The sequence below is a fragment of the Pseudorca crassidens genome, chromosome 10 (genome assembly GCF_039906515.1).
Source record: "Pseudorca crassidens isolate mPseCra1 chromosome 10, mPseCra1.hap1, whole genome shotgun sequence".
NCBI classification, from domain to species: Eukaryota; Metazoa; Chordata; class Mammalia; order Artiodactyla; family Delphinidae; genus Pseudorca; species Pseudorca crassidens.
In genome coordinates this window covers 71,494,436-71,512,750 of record NC_090305.1, presented here as the reverse complement: position 1 = coordinate 71,512,750, position 18,315 = coordinate 71,494,436, and the positions used below count along the sequence as shown (strand labels likewise).

Here is an 18,315-nt window from a genome sequence, read left to right as displayed (position 1 = left end):
AGGCCAGGCCTTCCTGTCATATGCGCCCCGAACTCCTGGCATTCTCTTTGTAGTCGTAATTGGTGTGCTTAATCTGCACACTTTCCCCCAACTCTCGACCGTTCCATGAGAGCGTACACTCCCAGGACCTAACGGCGGCGCCTGGCAAGTATTCCTCCTTCAGTGAAGGGCCCCATACTCCGTCTGACCTGGAGACCTCTGGAGTCGCTCAAAACTCAGCTCGTCACCTTCCCTCCAAACCTCCTCTCACGGTCCCCATTTCAGGGAGTAGCACCACCAACCAGCCAGTTGCCCAAGCTGGACACCTGGGAGTCGTTCTGGGCTCCCCCCCTTACCTTCCCCCACTCCCACCCCTTTATTCGTCTGTCCACTAAGCCAACTGGCCTCTTCTTCATCTCCATGGGTACCTCCCCCATCCAGGACACCATTGTCTCTAGCTAAGCTGTGGCCATGGCCTCCCGCTTGTCCTCCCTGCCACATGACTTGCCCTTCTCCAATTCATCACTTTCATTGCAGTCTCAGTGATCTTTCTAAAACGTGCCTCTAATGTTGCACTTTATCCCATTAGCCTCAGGATAATGAACCATTTCATAAATATGGTTTATAAACCATATAATGTACAAACTGGGACAATTTGGAAACTGAAAGGAGACACTATTTATAATTACACCAGGACAATGGGACTGCCCCAGACAAACTGAGAGGAGATGGCCCCATAAGTATAAGGTCCTCTCGCCTCTTCTGCCTTGTCTCAGGTGCTGGTCACTGCCTGGAACACAAGCTCAGACATAAGAGATTTATTCAGTGGTCAATGGGGAGGGGGGATTTTTTTGAGCTGAGGATGGGGTACTCGCTGTAATAATAACCCCTCACATTTCAGCAGTAGTTTGTTTACATTTTACAAAGCACATTTATGCTTTGTTACAAAACACATTTATGATTGTGTTTGTTGAATAATGAATTGTTTGGTGTGTCAGTTGATTGAGGGCAATGTATTAGGTGTTGGAGGACGTTGTTTTGTTTTTCTTTTAAGTGAGAATAATTTTGGATGTTGAGGATAGGTGATGTTTAGCCTTATTGGGCCTTGGATCCCTTTGAGTATGTAATGGAATCCACAGACCCATTCTGTCTGCAGATGTATATTCAAGTCATATTGTATGCACCTTTGTAGGGGGAGCTTAGAGGTTAAAGAATTTCTACCACAGATTTTTTGGTTAATTCAGTGGTATGTTAACATTGACTCATTTTTAGCCATTAATGAAATTGTAAAATGCAGATGGAAAGTATAATTTTTTTGTGACCCCCTACCCTGCTATAAATCTAACTTGTAAAAAGTATCATTAGTGGTAACAAGTCTTTTTCCCAGTTTTGTGCTTTGTGAATAACAAAATGAATAGGTTATGTGGCAGTCTCCAGAAGGTTGGTTTTGAGGACACTCAGGATAATCCTTAAATACTTTTGAATCTATAATACTGTATGTTTGTTTGCATATTGTAAAAACATGTGTTTTTTTTGTAGTATGTCATCAAAAAGCTGAACCTCCGAAATGCCTCCAGCCGAGAGCGGCAAGCTGCTGAACAGGAAGCTCAGCTCTTGTCTCAGTTGAAGCATCCCAATATTGTCACCTACAAGGAGTCGTGGGAGGGAGGGGATGGTCTGCTGTACATCGTCATGGGCTTCTGCGAAGGAGGTGATCTGTACCGAAAGCTCAAAGAGCAGAAGGGGAGGCTTCTGTCTGAGAGTCAGGTGGTGGAATGGTTTGTTCAGATCGCTATGGCTCTGCAGGTACTGTCAGGACTCCTAGCATCCCACTTGCTCCAAGGTGACAGAGAGATGCTTGGTGGATTTTAGGAAAATGCTTCCCCAAATGCTTAATGAAAAGAAAAATTCTTTTAAAAATCCATTTATGAAGTGGACCTAGTTCCTCTTGCTGTAGCACTGAAGTGTTTCTGAATGAGTGATATCTGTATTGAAGCAGACATGGATTTTGTCTGATTGCTGGGAAAGACAATTCTCTATTCATTTAATATTTATAGCAAAATCCATTTTAAGGGCCCTGAATTGACAAAGAGCAAAGAATGTCCATGTTTGTTATCAGTTGGTCAGCTGCATCATACTGAAAGGTGGTTGGGCTAATTAATCTGCCTAAACTGTGGGGCTTTGGGCTTTAACCCTGCTGTGGCAGAGTGAGTAGAAATGTGAAACATGTTTGTGTTTTAATATACACATATTCAAAAGTGAGACTGTTTATGGAATATCACTCTGATATTAGAGAATGTATCTTAGGATTTAAACAATAAAAGTGATATTGTTATAGTTGAAAATATTATTAAGCTGAAGATTTCATGAGTCTGAGAGGAATGTGCATCTGACCTTGTATAAGTTGTCTTTCTACCTTCAGTGAAAGTTTGTAAGCACATTGTTTAACTGGGTCCATATAATTCTAGACGGTATGATTGTTAAGTCACCAGGGAACAATTGTGAAGGAAGCTGGGCAAATTAATGCATGGAACTTAATTTCTTACTTTGGAAAGTTGTAAATTAGACTTTTTATTTAGAGATTATAAAACAATAGTGTTTTGATGTGTAGGTAAGGCTCATCTAAGAGTATAAGGCTCTTTAACTTATACAGTTGTTGATGGTATATAAGAAGTCAGGTATAAATAAGTCAGGTATTAAATATTTATATTTAATAAAATTTTATTTCTCTTCAGTATTTACATGAAAAACACATCCTTCACCGAGATCTAAAAACTCAAAATGTCTTCCTAACAAGAAAAAACATCATCAAAGTGGGTGACCTAGGAATTGCCCGAGTCCTTGAGAACCACTGTGACATGGCTAGCACCCTCATTGGCACACCCTATTACATGAGCCCTGAATTGTTCTCAAACAAACCCTACAACTATAAGGTAGGATTCGGCTGTGTTTGCCAGCTCACCTTGTCTCTACAGCAATATAATTTTAGAACCCATTAGAATAGTAAGTTAGAAGAATTCTCTGTGAATTGGTTTAAGGAAAATGTTTTTTTTTTTTTAAGAGGAAAACTAAATAAGGCATTCTGACATTTAACCATTTACTATTTTTTTTTTCCTAGTCTGATGTTTGGGCTCTGGGATGCTGTGTTTATGAAATGGCCACCCTGAAGCATGCTTTCAATGCAAAAGACATGAATTCTTTAGTTTATCGGATTATTGAAGGAAAGGTAAAGAATGTTCTGGAATTAATTTTAATATTTGGAGTAAGGTTACTTTAGTGCAGCTTTGAAAGTAGCTACTGAGAAAAGGGAGTAATCATATTGGGTGGATAGTTAAGAATGGTGGGTCCTGTCTGTGGGGAGGGTTGAACTGGAGGAGAAGGGATTGATCGTTTCTTAATATTAATTTATAAGGGTGGCTTAATGGCTCTGAAGAATTGGCTTCTTGAAAACCAGTACCTTATAGACACAGGATGTGCAGGTGCCCTGAGGCTACTGGTAGCTTCACCTAAGCGGTTAAATGAGCCCTGTTTAAAAGGAGTCTACTCTGTTTGGGCTTCCCTGGTGGCGCAGTGGTTAAGAATCCGCCTGTCAATGCAAGGGACACGGGTTTGAGCCCTGGTCTGGGAAGATCCCACATGCCACGGAGCAACTAAGCCCGTGTGCCACAACTACTGAGCCTGTGCTCTAGAGCCCGCGAGCCACAGCTACTGAGGCCCGCGCACCTAGAGCCCGTGCTCTGCAACAAGAGAAGCCACAACAGAGAAGCCCGCGCACCACAACGAAGAGTAGCCCCCACTCACTGCAACTAGAGAAGGCCCACGTGCAGCAACGAAGACCCAACACAGCCAAAAATAAATAAAATAAATTAAAGATTTATTTTAAAAAAAAGAGTCTACTCTGTTTGAACTTCTTGCTCCTTTGATAATCATCACAATCACTAGTAACCAGTTAAAAATTGCAGAAAGCATTATGTATGATAGATGCTAGAGTGACCAACTTTATGTGTCAATTTCATGAGGCTAGTTACCCCCTGCAGTGTCAGGCATCCTCACACCTTTAAGTTTTAAGGCTGTAAATCACCTACTGATTTTAACATTATACCAAGACTCATTTATTTTTTTAATTTGAAAAAAACACAGAAAAAGTAAAATTTGCTCATAATTCCACTTCTTAAAGAATCAAACAAGAAAGAGGTGAAATTCCCCTGTTTCCATACATTTCCATCCCTTGGAGATAACCATTGGTAATGATTTGGTGCATAGCCTTCCTGGCTTTTCCCTGTCTTTATAACTCTGGGTGTGTATGTTAAAAAAGTAACTGAAATGGAATCAGGCTATACACACTGGTACACAACGTGCTTTTTTGACTTAATAAATGAGGGACATCTTTCCAGGTCAGTACCTGTAAGTCTTGTATTTTTTTAAAGGCTGCCTGGTATTTTATTAGAAGGGTATACCATACTCTATTCCGCAAGTACCCTATGAATGGCCATTTACATTGTTTCCAGTTGTTCACTATTATAAGAAAAATACTGCAGTGAATATCCTGGTACATAAATCTTTAGGAACTCATGCTTTTATTTATGAAGGAGAGGGTCCTCAAATGGGACTGCTGGTTTGAAGGATATATTTTATAATTTTACAACTTGCTATTATAACCAGGATGCCAGATATGCTTCCTGTAGACTAATATGCTGGTTATTTTCTGCTGTGGATAATGATTTAAAAAATATATCTTGGGAAACCTCTACCTTCTTTTACTTTTCACAAGACTGTTAGTCATACTTATGGTATTATTTCTCTTTGTAGCTGCCACCAATGCCGAAAGATTACAGCCCAGAGCTGGCAGAAATAATAAGAACCATGCTGAGCAAAAGGCCTGAAGAAAGACCTTCTGTGAGGAGCATCCTAAGGCAGCCTTACATAAAGCGCCAAATATCCTTGTTTTTGGAGGCCACGAAGGCGTAAGATATTTCCCTTGCAAATAGGTCAGCTAAATAGATGGAATAAAAGAGGGTGACTTTTATAATTTTCGTGTATGAGAGTTTATGGTGAGTTTTTTAAAAACACGAAGTAGAATTGCATGATTAGAACAAGTGTTGAGATTTGTTTAATTGCTAAAATCAAAAATCTAGAGAACCATTGGAGTAATCACTTTCACATTCCTCTGGGAGTTCCAAGACATATTGAGTACGATCCTTTTAAAAGGATGTATGCTTTATTATTTATTTATTTATTTATTTATTTATTTGCGGTACGCGGGCCTCTCACTGTTGTGGCCTCTCCCGTTGCGGAGCACAGGCTCTGGACGCGCAGGGTTAGCGGCCGTGGCTCACGGGCCTAGCCACTCTGCAGCATGTGGGATCTTCCCGGACCGGGGCATGAACCCCTGTCCCCTGCATCAGCAGGCGAACTCTCAACCACTGTGCCACCAGGGAAGCCCAAAGATGTAGGTTTTAGAAATCATATTAAAATGAGAGATCATCTAAGAAGCCTATTATTACATTATGTACTATGTAAGATAATAGTCACATTTAAAAAATAGAGGTTCCCTCTTTACTCATATAACTTCTCAAGGGGATAGAATTCCTTCTTTGACTTTCAGGTCCTACCTTCATAAATAGCTGTTCTAGGATCTGAGACTTAGAGCTGGACAAGACCTTCACAGTCCTTGTCTTTTGACATGTTAAATTTGGGAGGCAATGCTAGAGCGGCCCTGGGGGATAAAGAAGGGTCGTATTTTTGTTTACATTGCTTATAATTTCCTACCTACAGACCTTTGGCTTTCTGCAGCTCTGGTCTTCATGCTCCCCTTGAATTCTCCAGAGGTTTAGCTCCTTTGGAAAATGTCACACTTAAACAGTTGGGGATATTATTCCTGTATACATTTATTCTACAAGTCAAGGCCAAGTATACCAATCATTTTTACTTTCAAATTTGGCAAAGCAGTTGTGGTATTATTACAAATGTGAAATTTGAAGATGAAAATTATCCTGGCACTTCTAATTGTGAGGCAAGTTTTCATAGGTTTTAAATTTTAGAATAATATTGTATTTACAGAAGAGTTGCAGAGATAGAACAGAGTTTCTGTATAACCCTCAACCAGTTTCTTCTATCAGCATCTTATGTTACCATGGTACATTTGTCAGAACTAAGAAAACAACATCAGTATCTTATGTTGACTGAATCCAGACTTCACTTGGCTTACACCAGTTTTTCTACTAGTGTCCTTTTTCTGCTTCAGGATCCAGTCCAGCATACCATATTACTCCTCATTTCTCCTTAGTCAACTTGGGTCTCTGACAGTTTCTCACTTTCTTTGTTTTTCATGACCTTGATTGTTTTTGGAGATTACTGGTCAAATGTTTTGTAGAACACCCACTGGTTTTTAGAAGACTCCTATCTATAAAAGGAGCAGTTCTATGGGAATTCCCTGGCAGTCCAGTGGTTAGGACTCCACGCTTCCACTGCAGGGGACCCGGGTTCAATCCCTGGTCAGGGAACTAAGATCCCACAAGCCACATGGCACAGCCAAAAAAGAAAAAAAAAAAGAAAAGAAAAGAAAGAAAGAAATAAAACAAGCCGTTCTAAGAGGGAGTGTAACATGTATGCACATTTCCTCATATATATAGAAACCTTTAACCTTCACTGTACTGATAATAACTTTTTCTTCTTTTCTTCCTCATAAAGAAAAAACTCCAAAAATAATATTAAAAATGACGACTCTAAATCCAAGCCTGTGGCTACAGTGGTTTCTGGAAAGGCTGAATTAAGTCATGAAGCCGTTCCCCCTCAACCACACTCTTCTGAGGGCTCCAAGACATATGTAATGGTACGTCTCATTCTAAAGGATATGTGTTCTAGAAACTGTATTAAAATGATAGGTTACCTAAGCTAGTTATTCTATGTGAAATGACTAAGCTTCATTAGATTTCTGTTGTGTAAGTAGTTTTGTATTGTAAAGAAGGAATACTGGTGAAGTATTCAAAGTGCCTATTAAAATGTTCATGAAGTCAGTGCTGTAATAACTTTAAGAAGTTTTTTTTAATTGAGGTGGATTTATATAACATAAAGTTAACCATTTTAAAGTGAACAATTAATTGCATTTAGTATATTCACAGTATTGTGCGACCGTCACCTCTATCTCATTCCAAAACATTTTCATCACCCCAAAAGGAAACCTCATACCCATTAGGTCGTCACTCCTCCTCCATCCAGCCCCTGTAAAACACCAGTGTTCTCTGTTTGTATGGGTTTGCCTATTCTGAATATTTGATATAAATGGAATCATACAATATGTAACCTTTTGTGTCTGGCTTCTTTCACTTAGCATGTTCTTGAGGTTCATCCAGGTAGTATATATCAATACTTCATTTATTTTTATGTCTAAATAATACTCCATTGTATGTATATACCACAGTTTGTTTATCCATTCATTCATTGGTAGATATTGGGTTGTTTTCACCTTTTGGCTTTTGCTATGAACATTTATGTACAATGTTTGAGTATCTGTTTTCAGTTCTCTTGGGTATAATATCTAGGAGAGTAATTGCTGAGTCATATGGTAATTCTATGTTTAACTTTTTGAGGAATGACCACATTGTTTTTCCTTTGTGGTTGCACCATTTCATGTTTTTATCAGCAATCCCTGAGAATTCCAGTTTCTCTACAACTTCACCAACTCTTGTTATTTTCTGTTTTTCTGATTCTAGCCATCCTAGTGGATGTGGAGTGGTATGTTATTGTAGTTCTGATTTGCATTTGACTAATGACATAGAACTTGTTGGCCATTTGAATGCCTTCTTTGGAGAAATATCTATTAAGCCTGTTGCCCATTTTTTAATTGGGTTTTTTATTTTTTATTATTGAGTTCTAAGAGTTCTTTCTATATTATAGATACTAGACCCTCATCAGATATATTACTTACAAATATTTCCTCCCGTTCTTTAGGTTGTCCTTTCACTTTCTTGATAACGTCCTTTTATGCACAAATGTTTTTAATTTTGATGAAGTCTAATTTATTTGTTTTTTACTTCTGTTGCCCATGCTCATATCTAAGAATCCCTTGCCAAATCCAAGGTCATGAAGATGTATGCCTATGTTTTCTCCTAGGATTTTTATAGTTTTAGCTCTTATATTTAGGTTATTGATCATTAAAAAAATTTTGTTATGGTAAAATATAAGTAATATAAAATTTGCCATTTTGTACCATTTTTAAATTAATTAATTAATTATTTATTTTCATTTTGTACCGTTTTTAAGCATACAATTCAGTGGTCTTAATTACATTCACAATGTTGTGCAGCCATCACCATATCTTCCAAAACCTTTTCATCATTCCAAACAGAAACTCTGTACCCATTAAGGTCTAACTCCCCATTGCCTCTACTCCCAGACCCTGGTAACCTCTGATCTACTTTCTCTGAATTTTCCTGTTCTAGATACCTCATATAAATGGAATCATACAACATTTGTTCTTTTGTGTCTAGCTTATTTCACTTAGCAAGTTTTCAAACATTATCCATATTGTAGCATGTATCAGAATTTCATTCCTTTCTATGGCTTTATAATATTCCGCTGTATGTATATACCACATTTTGTTTATCCATTCATCTGCTGATGGACATTTGGGTTGTTTCCATCTTCTGGCCGTTGTGAATAATGCTGCTATAAACATTAGTGTACAAATATCTGAGTCCCTACTTTTAGTTCTTGGGACAAATACCTGGGAGTGGGATTGTTGGGTCTTATGATTATTCCATGTTTAACTTTCTGAGGAAACTGCTATTCCATTTTGAGTTGGTTTTTTTTTTTTTTTTTTTTTGCGGTATGCGGGCCTCTCACTGCTGTGGCCTCTCCCGTTGCTGAGCACAGGCTCCGGACGCACAGGCTCAGCGGCCATGGCTCATGGGCCTAGCCGCTCTGCGGCATGTGGGATCCTTCCGGACCGGGGCACGAACCCATGTCCCCTGCATCGGCAGGCGGACTCCCAACCACTGCGCCACCAGGGAAGCCCCTTGAGTTAATTTTCTAATATGGTGTGAGGAGTGCTATAATAACTTGGAAGCATGTTTTCATTCAGGGTGAAGACAAATATTTGTCCCAGGAGAAACCCATAGTCATTGGCCCCTTGAAGACACCCCCACGTCTGAAAGGCCACACCTACAAACCAGACATAAGCAATACTGCAGAATCGCTAGCCACGATCAGTAGGGTGAATATTGACATCTTACCTGCAGAAAGGAGGAACTCAGTGAACAACAGCTTAGTTCAAGAGAATCAACGAAGACACTTAGATGCCTCTAATGAGCTAGAAGGTAAATGTATTATTTCTCAAGTGAAAGAGAGGCTGCAGGATAACACTAAATCCAGTGCTCAACCTGGAAACCGAATTTCCACATGGTCCATTGACTATGTCACTGGAGAAAGGAATGACCCAGTGAAGCCTCTGCAGCCCCTAAACAAAGACCAAAATTTATCAAAGGACCAGGTGAGTGATATTGGTTTCAGAAAGAAGACTGGAAAGTGTGGTTACAAAGGTGTGGGTTGTGTTCTTTGGTTGTGCTTTTAGTTGTGGTTTTAGGAAAATCAGTTGTTCCCATATAACAGTTTAAACATGACAGAACCAAAGGATAGGACCCAAGGAATTCTTAGATCCTTTCTGTGCCCTGGTGTAGGGTACTTGCCATTTGCCATTAGTGTGTTTTTTCCTATTTCTACATCATTCTTTTGTAAGTTCTCCAAGTCAATGGACAGTTCCAACAATTAGGTAATATCACATTCCTTCTTGCTTTTAAAAGTTAGTGGATTTGCCTGATTTTTTAAGTTAAGGAATTAAAAAAACATATTTTATGTGTTGGAACCAAAGGAGAAGGAAGAAGAGAAGAAAAGGAACAGAACAAAAGGATTTTGATACTGAGAGACTATTCTGAGTAAATTTAAAGGGTATCTTCTACTTGAACATGGAAAGAAGCCTAAATTAGATGAAGCATGGTAATAGCTAAGGATTAGAAAGAAAGCCAGAACATTTGATTAACTTCACATTTTTATTTGTAAAATATTTAAAGAATATATTTAATGTATATATTGACTATATTTTTATAATCTCTATATATTTAAACTTTATATATTACATACATTTTCATATTTAACACTTTTATATAAATGTATGTAACTATTTTATATGTCTATAGTCAAATGTTTTTATCTATTTTATTTATGGCTGTTTGGGTCTTTGTTGCTGCGTGTGGGCTTTCTCTAGTTGCAGTGAGCAGGGGCTACTCTTCATTGTGTTGCACAGGCTTCTCATTGTGGTGGCTTCTCTTGTTGCGGAGCACGGGCTCTAGGCATGCAGGTTTCAGTAGTTGTGGTACGTGGGCTCAGTAGTTGTGGCTCGTGGGCTCTAGTGCACAGGCTCAGTAGTTGTGGCGCACGGGCTTAGTTGCTCCACGGCGTGTGGGATATTCTCAGACCAGGGCTCGAACCTGTGTCCCCTGCATTGGCAGGCGGATTCTTAACCACTGTGCCACCAGGGAAGTCCCTCAAGTGTTTTTAATAAGGTTTTGTTTTTATAGAAAAGTACAAGTATGATGCTCTTTTCATTTAAACTCATTGAATTGAAACCAAAATTTAGTCTTAAACATTCTCTGGACACTGGAATCCTTAGTACTTTATAGATAAAATTATATATGTCCTGCTTGTTCTGCTTGACTGTCAAATTATATTCAAGTTCGCTTCTTTTATTTTTTTCCATAATTATTTAAAAAATTTTTAAAGTGCCAATTCAGTGGTTTTTAGTATATTTATAAAGTTGTACATTCACTGCTATTATCTGTTTCCAGAACATTTCCATCACCTCAAAAAGAAACCCCATACTCAATACTAGTCACTCTCCATTCCTCCTTGTCTCTAGCCCTTGGCAACCATTGTCTGTATGAATTTGCCTATTCTCAATATTTCATATAAATGGAATCATACAGATATGGCCTTTTGTATCTGGCTTCTTTTATTTAGCATAATGCTTTCAAGGTTATATCCATGTTGTAGCCTGTACCAGTATTTCATTTCTTTTTATTGCCAAATAAATTCTACCATATGTATATTTCATATTTTATTTATCTATTCATCAGTTGATGAACATTTGAGTTTTTTTCACTTTTCACTATGGATAAAGTTGCTTTGAACATTCGTACAAGTTTTTGTGTGGACATATGTTTTCAGTTCTCTTGGGTATATACCTAGGAGTGGAATTGCTGGATCATATGGTGACTCTATGTTTAACTTTTTTTTTTTTTTTTTTTTTGTGGTATGCAGGCCTTTCACTGTTGTGGCCTCTCCCGTTGCGGAGCACAGGCTCCGGACGCGCAGGCTCAGCAGCCATGGCTCACTGGCCCAGCCGCTCCACGGCATGTGGGATGTTCCTAGACCAGGGCACGAACCCGTGTCCCCTGCATCGGCAGGCGGACTCTCAACCACTGCGCCACCAGGGAAGCCCTATGTTTAACTTTCTGAGGAACTGCAGAACTGTTTTCCAAAGCAACTATATCATTTTACTTCCCATCAGCAATGTATGAGAGTTGTAATTTCTCCACATCCTCACCAACACTTATTTTCTGTGTTTTTTGTTTTGTTTTGTTTCGTTTAGCCATCCTGGAAGTGGTATCTTATTGTGGTTTTGATTTGCACCTCCCTAATGACTAATGTTGTTGAGCATCTTTTCATGGCTTATTGGCCATTTTTATACCTACTTTGGAGAAATATCTATTCAAATCCTTTGCCCATTTTTAAATTGGTTTATTTATCTTTTTATTGTTGAGTAGTAGGAGTTCTTTATCAGTTATAAATGTCAGTCCCCTATCAGATATAAGATTCAAAAATATTGTCTCCCATTCTGTGGATTGTCTTCACTTTCTTTTTAAAGTATATTTTATTTTATTTTATTTTGACTGTGCCATACAGCATGTGGGATCTTAGTTCCCTGACCAGGGATCGAACCTGTGCCCCCTGCAGTGGAAGTGCAGAGTCTTAACCACTGGACCACCAGGGAAGTCCCATCTTCACTTTCATTTTTTTTATTATTTATTTATTTTTTCTTTATTACTTTTTTGGCTGCGTTGGGTCTTAGTTGCAGCATGCGGGGCCTTCGTTGAGGCGTGCGGCATCTTTCGTTGTGGCGCGCAGTCTTCTCTCTAGTTGTGGCACATGGGCTCCAGGGTGTGTAGGCTCCAGAAAGCGTGGGCTCTGTAGTTTGCAGCATGTGGGCTCTGTCATTGAGGCGTGCGAGCTCAGTAGTTGTGGCGCGCAGGCGTAGTTGCGCCACAGCGTGTGGGATCTTAGTTCTCCAACCAGGGATTGAACCTGCGTCCCCTGCATTGGAAGGCGGATTCTTTACCACTGGACCCCCAGGGAAGTCCCCCATCTTCACTTTCTTGATGGTGTCCTTTGGAGCATAAAAGTTTTAAAATTTGATGAAATCTAGTTTTGTCTATTTTTTCTTTTGTTGCTTCTGCTTTTAGTGTCATGAAGATTTCTCCCATAATTTCTTTTAAGAGTTCATAATTTTAACTCTTACATTTAGGTCTGAGATCTATTTTGAGTTAATTTTTGTGTGTGATGTGAAGAAAGGGTTCTACTTCATTCTTTTGTATGTAGATATCCACTTGTCCCAGTACCATTTGTTAAAAGATTATTCTTTTCCCATTGAATTTTCTTGGGACCCTCATTGAAAATCAGTAGACCCTAAATATGATCATTTAATTTTATACTCTCAATTCTGTACCACTGATTTTTCTATCTGTATGTCAGTAACACAATTACTGTAGGTTTATAGTAAGTGTTTTTTTTTTTTTTTTTGGCCATGCTGCGCGGCTTACAGGATCTCAGTTCCCTGACTAGGGATTGCATCCGGGCCACAGCAGTGAAAATCCAAAATCCTAACCACTAGGCCACCAGGGAATTCACTGTAGTAAGTTTTGAAATTGGAAAGGTTAAGTCTTCCAACTTTATTCTTAATTTTCAATACTGTTTTGGCTATATGGGGTCCTTTGCATTTCCATATGAATTTTAAGATTAGCTTGTCAATTTCTGCAAAAAAGCCTGGGGTTTTGACATGGATTTTACTGAATCTGTAGATTATTTGCAGATTATTGCTATCTCAATATGTATCTTCCAACTCATGAACATAGGATATCTTTCTATTTTCTTTAGGTCTTCTTCAGTTTCTTACAATGATGTTTTGTTGTTTTAAGTGTATAAGTCTTGCACTTCTTTTGTTAAATTCATTTCTAAGTATTTTGTTCCATTGGCTTCCCTTGTGGCGCAGTGGTTAAGAATCCGCCTACCAGTGCAGGGGACATGGGTTTGAGCCCTGGGCAGGGAAGGTCCCACATGCCGTGGAGCAACTAAGCCCGTGCACCACAGCTACGGAAGCCTGCGTGCCTAGAACCCATGCTCCACAACAAAAGAAGCCACTGCAGTGAGAAGCCTGCACACTGCAACAAAGAGTAGCCCCTGCTCGCCACAACAAGAGAAAGTGTGCGCAGCAACGAAGACCGAACGCAGCCAAAAGTAAAGAAATAAATTTAAGTATTTTGTTCTGATACTATTGTAAATGGAATGATTTTCATAGTGTTCATTGCTTGTGTATAGAAATACAATTAATTTTTATATATTGTCTTTATATCCTACAGCCTTACTTAACTCATTTATTGGTTCTAATAACTTTTTAGTAATGGACTCCTTAGAATTTTCTGAATACAGTATCACATCATCTGCAAATAGAGATTTTTCCTTTTCAATCTGGATTTCTTTTATTTATTTATTTTTTCTTGTCTGATTGCCCTGGCTAGAACCTCTAGTACAGTGTTGAATAGGAGTGATAAGAATGGACATCCCTGTCTTGTACCTGATCAAATATGTTTCTTACATCAGGCTTTTAGAGTAGATTTTTTTGTTTTTTTGATAGAATTTCATGTCCAGCATTTCTTTGTTGTTGTTGTCGTTATTTTGTTGTTGATAAAAGTGGAAGAACTTTTTTTAGGACCAATTGGATTTCATGGAGAAACTCCTTAAGTCATTTGTTCAGGTACTCTTATATGTATAAGCTTTATTTTGAATATTCTATACTTAATACCAGCAGAGAAACATTTATTTCACTCTTCAGAATTAAATCAGTTACTGTTTATTATCTGGGTATCCTTGCATAGCTAGCATATGACACTGTTCCTTTTTCTAAAATGTACCACATAGTGGGCTCTTGATAAAAATGTGTTGATTGGGCTTCCCTGGTGGCGCAGTGGTTGAAAGTCCACCTGCCGATGCAGGGGACACAGGTTCGTGCCCTGGTCTGGAAGATCCCACATGCTGCGGAGCGGCTGGGCCTGTGAGCCATGGCTGCTGAGCCTGCGTGTCCGGAGCCTGTGCTCCACAACGGGAGAGGCTACAACAGGGAGAGGCCCGCGTACCGCAAAAAAAAAAAAAAAAAAAAAATTAATGTAAGAAGCTATTTTATTTTAATGTTTGGTGTGCATTAGTTTCTAAAACCAGTTATCCAAATAAAACACTAAGTCCTTGGTGATCTTCATAATTTAAAAGTTAACTTATTTTATCTTTACTACTGCTAGTAATAGCTCCTGGTTTCTGAGCATCTAATATGTGTTAGATGTGATCTTAAGTACTATAGTGCACAATCTCCTCTAATCCTCCAGTAGTCACATGATGTGTGTGACGCATTATACCCATTTATAGATAAGGAAACAGAGGTTCAGGGAGATATGACTCCATCTGAATCCAAGCTCGTGATCTTTTCATGGTGCTTTTTAGAGGGCATCCAAATAACTAATGTTTACTTGGGAAGTATGTGTATATTAAATTGGATTTCATTTAAAACATTTGTTAGTTTTCTGAATTGCAAACCTATTAAAAGTTATAAAAAGATTTTTAAAAAACTAAATGAACATTGGTAGTTTCAGGTTAATAACAATCTGAGTAATTTAATTAAAATAATTATTTTTATTTGGGAAAAGAGAAGAAAACCCAGAATATGTAGATAACTGATGCCATCATTCTGTCTTTGCCTGTCAGCACTGAAAATAAGCATTCATTTTGAAAAAGACAGCTCCTCCTTCTTTCATTTATAATTTTAGAAGTAGATATGGCAGGTTTGGCTATTTGGAAGTTCAAAAGACTGTTTCATTATTCTATTTTGTTTTTTTGTTTGTTTCATTTTATTATTTTTAAGGATCAAGTTGCTGGTGAATGTGTTATAGAAAAACAGGACAGAATCCACCCAACTTTACAGCCACACAGCTCTGGGTCTGAACCTTTCCTGTCTCAACAGCGGCGGCAGAAGAAAAGAGAACATACTGAGCATAGTGAGGAAGAGAGACAGGTCAGCAGAGATCTCTTTGGAATAAGTCATTGTGCTGCTGCTTGGGAAACAGACTTTAGGAAACTTCATTTCTATTTAGAATGATGTGCTAAAAAGGCACATACATAATGCAAGGAACATATAAAGAAGGGTAGAAATGCTAAATATTGGTTATCAAATGTCAGTGAGTTGGAAGCAGAGTAAGGATTTTATCTTCTCCAGCAAGGATGGACAGCTTATTTTGAGAGTTAAAGGAACAGGCCAAAAAAGGTAAATCTCTGATTCCTCTTACGTCATATTAATGAACAGTTTCTCCCTCAACTTCTGCATAAGATCGTGGCAACCCCTCATTTCTGGAAGTAACTTTCACAGGCACCCTCTCTATAAGCTTCTTAAGTGGTCATTCACTTTTGGCAGAGTTTCTTCCCCTCTGCCCCCTGCCCCCCCCCAAATGCAATGTTTTAAAGTTTTTGGGAGGGAATCACTGACAAATACATAGATTTACCGATGGGGGACCTTTGGAGGTAGATGTATATGACACTGATAATCTCCCTCTCTTTGTTAATTATGGAAGTTCCAAGAGACTCCTCCTCGTCTTTTGCCTTCTCTTTCTACTGTTGGAAAAGTGGATGTCACATCAACACAAAAAGATGCTGAAAACCAAAGTAGAGTGATCACTGGGTCTGTGAGCAGGTCGAGGAACAGTGAGATATCATCATCAAAGGTTTGTAGGAGTCTATGTTGGATTTTTTTAAGCTTTATTATAAAACTTTTTGGTTGTAAATCCTGCATATATTGTGCAGTTTTATATTAAAACATCTTAGCCCTGCTTTTTGCCAAACACTGGAAAGCGCAAATTTGTGATTCTCAACAGAAGCTTTGATTGAAATGGACAGATTCTGTTGTTTCAGGGCTGGTCACTTCCAGTTAATTAAGGAGACCAAGTGGATTCTGAATGTAGGAAATGCAGAAATACCTATTTGCCCTTCCAAAGATGAGCTCTTCCTAGAAATGAGGGCTGTGATCATCCTAGCTAGGAGTTGTAAGCCTGATGTGAACTGGTTTCAAATGGACACTCCCTTAAAGACCTGTGCAGGGCCTTTCCTGTAGTGCTGGATTATATGTCATGCATTGTAGGTATTGTAAGAACAGTGAATAGGAATGGAAGTAACTGACTTTCTTTAAAAGGACCGCCCATTATCAGCAAGAGAGAGGAGGCGACTAAAGCAGTCACAGGAAGAGATCTTCCCCTCAGGTAAAGTTTTTCTCTTTCCTTCATCTATTGGAGGTTATTGGTATGGCTCATGGACATAGCATTGGTACTGATTGTGAGGTGTTAAGAATTTCCAGCATCAGTAATCCATTTGGGAAACCAATTTAGAAGAATTTTTGAAATTTCCTAGTTAAGCCTTTTAAAAAATTGGCATAGTATTGGATCTGGAACTTGTGTTATTAGAGAAAGAGGACTCTAAAAAGAGAGCAAGAGAGCTTTGAGTGACAGTAACTCCTGGGAGATTACAGACAGGAAAGCAGTCAGGCGAGTGTTTACTTTGTTTCCATGTTCAGAGTCTGTTGGTCAGAGAAGCGCTCTCTTCTCAGGAACAGAGAGAGGAAGCCAGGAGAATGGTACTGCCCTGGGCTGAGGGCTGTGATCATTCCTATTACTATTATCTAAAGACAACATATTCTAGCAGTTTCCATTTGTTGAATGCTGACAATGTCTCAAACATTATGCTAAGTATTTTAAGGGCATTATCTCATTTCATATTTTGCAGCGGAGGAGACTGAGGGTCTGAGGGGTTAAGTAACTTACCCAAGGTCACAGGGCTGGTAGACCTAGACCTGAGATTTGAACTGAGGTGTCAGACACCAGAGTGATGATGAATATGCTGTCTGAGTTCCTTCTAGGCTGGCCCTTGCTGGGGTATCTTCCATAAACAGTGCAAAGCCCTCTTCTATTGAGGCCAGCCCACCATAAACAACTGCTGGGGGTTGTCACTTTTTCAGGCCCTTCAGTGAGGAGAGTTTCTCTGAGTCCAGCGGGGTCAGAGAAACCACAAGAGGAAGGCCACCCTACCCCTGCTCAATGGTTGTCTTCTGACTACAGCGTTGCTCAGGTACATTACATAGTCCTAAGGTAAAAGGTAGACATGTCTACATCTGGCAAGCCTAATAACGGTAAACCTCATAAATGCCAGCTCTATTTATTCCTGGGACAGTGCTGACTTAAGTTACACTTTTCACACTTCTCTGATAAGAAAAAGAACTGGTCAATAATAATTAAAAGGATTTTGTTTCCTTCATTAAGGGAATGGACTTTTCAGGCGCTCTTGTAAACAACTGGCAGCCTAGTTAATAACTTTCTTAAGCAGTCTTTTAAACAAGACTTCCAAAGGGCTTCCACTAGGCAACACTTTGCTTATTCTGCTGTGTTAATAATATAACAAACGACCTGGCCAGATTTTAGTCTCACTTGCTGATCCTTCCTTTGTTTCCTGTTTGTGTCAAAGTACCTTACCTTTCCACCCAGGGATAATGTAGGGGCACCATTTGGTGGCTAAATGGATAATTGCAAGTTTTTAACCACGTTCACTTTTTTGTGTAATAATACCCTGGGAATAATTATTCAGTTTTCTGTATTCCAGTTTTTGACATCATTTCTAGGAGCATATAATTACTTTTTTTAAAAAAGAAACTTCCTGCCCTTGAAAGTAATGAAGAGTTTTTTCCTTTAACAATAGTGTGTGATTTAGTTGCTTCACTAATTAAAATGATCCTCTTTATTTTCAAAAGTTGTAACATTTGTGTGTAATTATATCAGGTAATCCTTTAAAGCATTTAACAATGAGTATCATGGGTGAGCAAACTGAGGTTACTTTTTATTTAGGTGGCATTCTGTCTAGTTTAAAATGCCAACATTCCTTATGGTACCAGCCCTCTGCTTAGAAGTTCAAACACCAGAACTGTTT

The 18,315-nt window shown here is 38.8% G+C and overlaps 1 protein-coding gene and 1 non-coding gene across 10 annotated transcripts in view; one reads left to right on the top strand and one right to left on the bottom strand.

Annotated features, from left to right (window-relative positions):
- Positions 1-18,315, top strand: part of NEK4 (NIMA related kinase 4) — a 47,801-nt gene that overhangs the window by 444 nt on the left and 29,042 nt on the right. For 6 of the 9 annotated variants that reach the window (XR_010947048.1, XR_010947049.1, XM_067754730.1 and 3 more), the window contains exons 2-11: positions 1,519-1,785; positions 2,715-2,912; positions 3,098-3,205; positions 4,789-4,943; positions 6,670-6,811; positions 9,062-9,469; positions 15,218-15,367; positions 15,921-16,070; positions 16,535-16,601; positions 17,354-17,463. Coding sequence is in view for 4 of the 9 variants with exons in the window: in XM_067754730.1 (XP_067610831.1) it covers positions 1,519-1,785; positions 2,715-2,912; positions 3,098-3,205; positions 4,789-4,943; positions 6,670-6,811; positions 9,062-9,469; positions 15,218-15,367; positions 15,921-16,070; positions 16,535-16,601; positions 17,354-17,463 (1,755 nt within the window). In the remaining 5 variants the exon portion in view is untranslated. Of the gene's footprint in view, positions 1-1,518; positions 1,786-2,714; positions 2,913-3,097; positions 3,206-4,788; positions 4,944-6,669; positions 6,812-9,061; positions 9,470-12,853; positions 13,546-15,217; positions 15,368-15,920; positions 16,071-16,534; positions 16,602-17,353; positions 17,464-18,315 lie in introns of those variants that run through there. The other 3 variants (XR_010947051.1, XR_010947050.1, XR_010947052.1) reach the window with 3 other exon arrangements.
- On the bottom strand, positions 11,953-12,025 carry TRNAG-UCC (transfer RNA glycine (anticodon UCC)). Its single transcript has one exon. It is a non-coding gene; the product is annotated as a tRNA-Gly (tRNA).